The sequence below is a fragment of the Anopheles ziemanni genome, chromosome 3 (assembly GCF_943734765.1).
Source record: "Anopheles ziemanni chromosome 3, idAnoZiCoDA_A2_x.2, whole genome shotgun sequence".
In the NCBI taxonomy this organism is placed as follows: domain Eukaryota; kingdom Metazoa; phylum Arthropoda; class Insecta; order Diptera; family Culicidae; genus Anopheles; species Anopheles ziemanni.
In genome coordinates, this window is record NC_080706.1 from 96,309,522 (window position 1) to 96,316,103 (window position 6,582).

The 6,582-nt window shown below is 41.3% G+C and overlaps 1 protein-coding gene across 1 annotated transcript; it reads right to left on the reverse strand.

Annotated features, from left to right (window-relative positions):
- Positions 1–483: 483 nt before the first annotated feature.
- On the reverse strand, positions 484–1,299 carry LOC131285953 (uncharacterized). Its single transcript, XM_058314807.1, has one exon. It carries the CDS (start codon positions 1,297–1,299, stop codon positions 484–486), a length of 816 nt encoding a protein of 271 aa, XP_058170790.1.
- Positions 1,300–6,582: the final 5,283 nt, after the last annotated feature.

Consider the following 6,582-nt stretch of genomic DNA (forward strand, 5'->3'; position numbering starts at 1 on the left):
GACGCCGTGAGCAGCAATCGCATGGCGTTTTGGTCTTGCACTTCCATATTGTACCAGGGAACCGTGTAAATGGCTACCGTGAGTTCATCACACTTGAAACGAGCACATGAATGGAATGTTAACTCAGGTTAGCCTTCAGACCCAATAGCAACCTACCTTCAAATCAAGCAGTTGACCCAACGCACAGCTAAAGAACAGTTGAAATGTGAGCATTGTGAAGAGAAAATATCCGGGATACCAGTCAGGAATCTGAAATGTAACCATTAAACTTAGATAGATATTCACTGAAACCTCGATCGTATGAAGATGCTCACCGACACAACTACCACGACAATGCTGATCAACTGTAGGAAAATGCATCCAAAAACAACCAAAAAGTGTAAAACAAAGAGATTGCACATGGTCTTCGTGAATCTAGAATCATCATTTGGAATTGTAATTATTTATAGGGGCACATTATTACATTATGTAGCACAGAAATACTCACTCTAGATGCTCAATGTAGTGCTCAATAATCGTACGAATGCGGTTTCGTATTTCGCCCGTGCGCTGCCCTTGGTCATTCAAGACGCAAAGAGCAGATAGCCTATCCAACTCCAGACATAACATATCCATCTGAAGACAAGCGTTCAGTAAGAACATGAAAAAGACACATTCGCTGCCAACAATTCCGCTCACGGTTAGGAAAGTTTCGAACAGTTGCAAGACATAATTCACAGAAAATCCTCGAAGGTTGTCTATCGACACCGATGGAATGACGAAACCAAATGGAACCACATATTCAACCAGTGCGGACCAGAGCAACGAGTACACGAAAATCAGCCCGGCTGCACCACACGAACAGCCAGCAAATAGGATGAGTAGTGCGTAGATGTTGTGGACAGTTTGCGAGATCTGCTCGTCTTCCTCCTTGCTGCCACCAAAGTTGTCTATGAAGGTAATGATGAACTGGTGCGGCTTCACGATAAGGTCCTTGTGCCAAACGAACGTGTATAGCTTAACACAGCAAATGCCAACGTACAAAATGGTCTCCAAACAGTACATGAAATCCACCAGGCTGCCAAACACGTTGTATAGGCTGTACAAGTTGATACAGAACACCAACGCTAAGTTAAACAAGACGAACTTAAAGTACCAAGTCCTTGGCGTGTAGTTAGGCGTGAAGATATCTGCACCGGCCATACCACCCATAAAGTTGAGAATTTGAGCAATGTACAGGTACTGTTCACGGACACTTGCAGCCCGCTGTTCGAGACGGCGCCTCAGATGAATTCTCAATCGATCAACAAAAATTAACATCTTTCACCGTCGCTGGTTTTCCTACCAATGAAACGAAAAGTCGTCAAGTGATGGATCGAAGAGCATGGTATTAGCGATTTTAAATTATGTATTTTAAGAATAGTTTTTGCACGTTAATTGCATAATTGACGTTGCCAAGCGGTAGAAATATTTTTTTCTTTCATTTGCACAATGCCCAATCGATGGGTATTGATCGCATTTGTATAATTAGTATATAATTGGTTGTACGTTTTTCGGATCAAAGAACAGAAAAAAATCTTTTTCATACTGACTGAGGCATTTATTTCACATACATTATATGTTTTAAGTTTATATATATAATATATTTTATGATGTATATAATCTTTTTTTTTTTATTTTCAATATCAAGTATAATAAGAGCTTTTGTTTTCCGGATTTATCGTTTTGTATGCTAGTTTCATTGTTGCTTTCTTCATTCCTATAAGTTCTCTCCTCTAGCTGTTCGCTAGTCTTTTTCTTAGCGCTCTTTTGCTATCCCGTTGCGAACGCATTGCTTGCTCATGCATACGTTGTATAATTTTGTTTCACGTATTTTACCTCCCGATGAGTCAAATACTCATTACTGCATGCGGTTTGTTGGCCGGTATGCTAATAGTTTGACTTGTGTATTCTTTTTTTTCTATACATCTGTTCATCCAATCATGCAGATAATTTTTTTTCTCTAAAATTAAAGACGATGATAGTTTATGTTCAATTAGTGTGCAGTTTAGTAAAAAATAGATAACTTTTCTGTTGCTGTTTTGGTAGTTGATGTTGCGTTGGTTTTTAGCTCCCGTTCGACCCAAAATGAAAACTTAACGAAACGGTGCGAGTAATTGCCACAACAAAACTATTTCTCTATTACATCATATGAAATATTTATCTCCGGTGTACGTTTTTTTTGACATCCTTTTTTTAAGATATCTGAGATTGAGATTTCAGTGGGTATTGTGGAGTATTTGTCAGCTCGAGTGTTACTTGTAATGTTTGCTTTGCGGGTATTTTTAAAATGTTAATTTCATAATTTGTAACACACAGGTATGAATGCTATCCCCGTTCTTTTCACGTTGCGTGTGAGTTTCACGACACGGGATAGGAATTCAGCTCAAGTGTACTGTTGCAGGGGTTTATGCATACATTTTAATTTCATCTTTGTGAACTTTTTGACCCATGAAATTGGTGGGTAATGTATATGTTTGCTGTTGCTATGTTTGTGTGTTTATGCTTCCGGTGACCGAACAACGGTCCATTTTTTTGTTTCAATGTAGTGCATTTGGTTGTTCGTTTGCTTTTTGTGGTATGGAAGGTATCGTCGTCGGATACTCCTCAGCTCTTGGTTGGCCAGTGTCGATTGTCATGTTACCATTTTGTTTTGTTCTCGATTTATATGTCTTTTAAAAAGATAGCTTAGTTTCATTTGTGCTCTGCAGAAAGTATGTGGGAGGGACATCAGGCCGCTTCGTGTTTGTCGAAGAAATTATTTGCTTTGCGCAATGCTTCATAGCTCGTTGGTTGCGTTAAAAAGGGGAAGTAGCATGAAAGCAGCAGCTTCTGTACATTACGTGACTTGTTCACGGCTTTTTCGGAACGAATGAACCTTTTGTTCTACCTCTTTTGGCTTGGTGCATTCGATTATGGTAATTAGTGAGTTGTTCTATTCAGTTTCATGTTTAACTCTTTCAATTTGTTTGGTTTTCTGTCTTGAAGGTTGCCCAGTTTGATATCGCTGTTACCCTTTTTATTCCCACCAGAGGTTTGTTTTCTAACGTTTTCCGATAGATTTGCTCAAGGAAATACGTGTGACTTTCGTGCTAGTTTTGATTCCGAATGTGGTGTATGCTTAGCGACTAACGACTATTTACAACGAGTCTTTTATCGTTTTATCACGCCTTTTGAATCGAAGAAGTGCCAAGTGCAAGTTTTTCTTCAAACAAACGCTAACTTTGGATATCTCGTACAAATGAATGCCAGAATGCAAGGTTTTGTGTTTTGTTGCTGTTTTGAAATTTTTTTTGCAATACTGTAATGTTTTTTTTGTGTTTCTTTTTAAATCCCTCCATGTTCATCATCATCTTGACCGGGGTTTTAATTCGATTCTATGTAGCTGACACGCCTCTGATAACAAGAATAAAAATACATCTTAAAGTTGGCAAATACGCATGGCAAATAACTGTATCATTGTTAGTTCGTTTGCAACCAAACCTGGACCTTGCCTCGTGTGCTCAGACCATCCTTCCTACGCGCTGATCTTTGGAACATGCTTGATTCTCCGGTTGCCACCACTTCGGTCGACAGTCCTTACATCTAATGTTTTTTTTCCTTTTTGGTAAAGTGCATAATATCAGTTTTATGTTCTCTTACTGGCTAAATAGTTAAGTGCATTTGTTAATGGTGCTTTCTGTTGGTGCATCACAACACTTAGGAAAAAGTGCGTTATAGTAAGCTTTGTTTCACGTCGTTTTTCTTCGCTCGGTTCCGTCGAACGTTGCTGAGTGGTTTTGTTTTGTTTTCAATTTCCAGTTTGATCTTCTCTTCGTTGGTATCGTAAAGTAAGTACAAATTTATCACTTTTCTTTGCCCGTTGATTTTTGTTTGCGTTCTTCGTGAAAAATCAGCTCCGGATGGGTTCGTGATTTGGATTGATGGAATTATTATTTTGAGGTTGATATACACACAAACACACCATTCGGGTTTCTGTTTTTGCAATGATCCGTTACATAGCCTTATGAAGCTACATCCATAAAAAATATACAAAATTGTAGATGTAATAAGAAACAAAATAAGGTATAAGTTAAAAAAAAAGACGCACGGACAACTAGCGATGTACGGTGGGAGAAATCAAAACGTATCTTTTACGAAGTACTGAAACACAGATAGATCTTAGCAGTTTTTGGCCAATTAGATAGTTACTCAAAAACGGTTTATTTCGTTTCTCCTTGTTTCAAAAGTAATTATTTTGAATTTGAATAAAAAGGCATAGCATGCACTTCATAGTCTGATCGCATTTCCTCGATTTTTAAGAACATAGTTCACTTTACGGCTTTCTAAACTTGATCGTCAGATCAATTCTGTAAGATCCTCGAAAAACCATACCACACACAAGGAAAAAGGATGGTCTGGTGGGAACGCCTTCATTTCGTTCGCCCAGAATAGACTGCTCACTGCAGGCGTCACACGAGTGACGTCACGAAAAGAAACTGTTCTCAAAGTAACAGAAAGACACGTAACCTAGCGGGGATGAGAAAAATACTCCCCGGAGTTCTTCTGGTCTGGTAAAGAAGATGCGCATGCCTCCGTGTTCGTGCCGCATTCAGGTTATGGGGGCTCTAATGGTTCCAATTCGACAGTGGTGGGAGTCATCGGCACATTAGTAGGTCTGTGTGTGTACTGGGAATTTGTATTCCACCATGTCGTTCGTCGTCGGTTTTCGGTGTCCCGCTTCCGAAACTGGGAAGTTTGGGACGGTCCTTCGTGATCGGGCGATAAATAAACGGTGTGCGACCGGCGAGAACCCGGTGGCCAGTTGTCTTGTTGACGCCGATGACGTCAACGGGTTGTACCTGGAAGGACACAAACTTTGTATCCCCCTGATGGCGTCATTGGCAGTTATAGCCATTAGGTATCTTGTTTTTTATTTTCTTTTTGGGCGGTGTAGTTATGAAGAGAGTTTTTCTTATGTTACGTTATGTTTCTTCACGAAAAGTTCAACTTATTCTTGAACCAGGCACGTGACGATGAGTTCAAGCGAGCTGTAAATCCTTCCAAACATTTGAAAAAAAGAGCATGAAATGTAGTTATATTATAGTTGCCTTGTTTATTGTTGACTCTGTTTGAATTGTGTACTATAATATCTGGAGGTCCCAAGGAAGAAGAAATTTAAAGATTGTTAAGAGATGTCCTGGTTCTCCCCTTGTCAAGTGTATTTTATTTGAATCGCCTAATTCATTCAAAACCTAATTGGTTTCCCAATAAACGTTTTTCGTTGGCTTCGAGCCTTTTACTTCTGGTAGTTCTGAAATCGGCCACGTACCCGGAAGTGGATTACTGCCTAATGGACTTCTGCAAATCTGTAAATCGCACCAGAACTTTACCGACCGAAGTGAAGCAGGTCGGCCGGAAGCTGGCACCGATATAAAGGCGGATAAAACCCAGCTATCGCTCGACGTGAAGCTCATCCGGGATGTCATCTCATAAAGCCGGCGATCATAACCTCGGGGAAACCGAGCATCGGGGTGAATGCTGCTACCGGTCGTGACCTTGGGCGAGATGCAGGCGAGCGCCTGTGGCGAAGCCGTTTTCCCCCCCAGGCCGCGGCAAAGGAAAAACCCCAACACGGGCCAGGCGATTTATCATGAGCTATAAAAAATTCAAAGGGGGGGTTTTTCGCCGGTTTACGACCAACCGATGGGTGGATGCGTTTTCCCGGGGCTCGCGCGCACGTCAGAGGTCGCACCACTTTCCACGAGCTTGTACTTTTCCGGACGCTCCGTCGTGCCGGCCGTTTCCCGAAAGGTTAATCCATGGGCTGTGCGGGGGCAGGACACGGGTCGGTTGGATGTTGTAATATTTTGTGATTTAATCTACCCCTAAAAGCAAATCTAACCTTTTGCCAAACCATCACCTCCCACCCCGCCCCTCCCCTCACGTCTCAAAAGTGCTTACCCGGGCTTCGGATCCTAATTAGGTGCAACAAATTGAATTTTATGTATACGATCACCTTTTGCGCGCGAAATCTTGAGCGAAGACAATCCGATGATCCTTGAATATTATCCGCGCGTCTCTTGGTCTCGGCTATCTTTCGAGAATTTGTGGTGAACTTTTTTTTGTCCTGGTCCCGCGGAAAAGCCGCGAGAGCCATTTCAAATTTACCGTCCCCAACCGTCCTTGAGCAGAAGACGAGAAGCAGCTTTCTGTTGCCATAACTTCCGGTAAAGAATATTTACGCCTCACCGAATCCTAGGAATCGTTATGAATTTAATGTGAAGTATATTTATATAGCTTCGAAAGAGCTGTAAAACAGGTAGTATACTTTTCCGCCATGTTGTTCTCGGTAAAATGTGCGTCAAATGTTCTCTCGCAGCGTCCATAACAAAACGGTATGATGTGTAAATATTTTCTAGTTTTAGTTGTTCAAAGAAGCAGCTTTAGTTTGATCAGTAATTACACTGGTCATCGCACTCTGGGATGTTCCAAATCCCGGCTCTTGGAATCCAAAACCCGGCAGGCATTGTCTGGCCATTTCCAGACAATTTTCCATCCCCGGGAAGTACACGAGAACCCAAG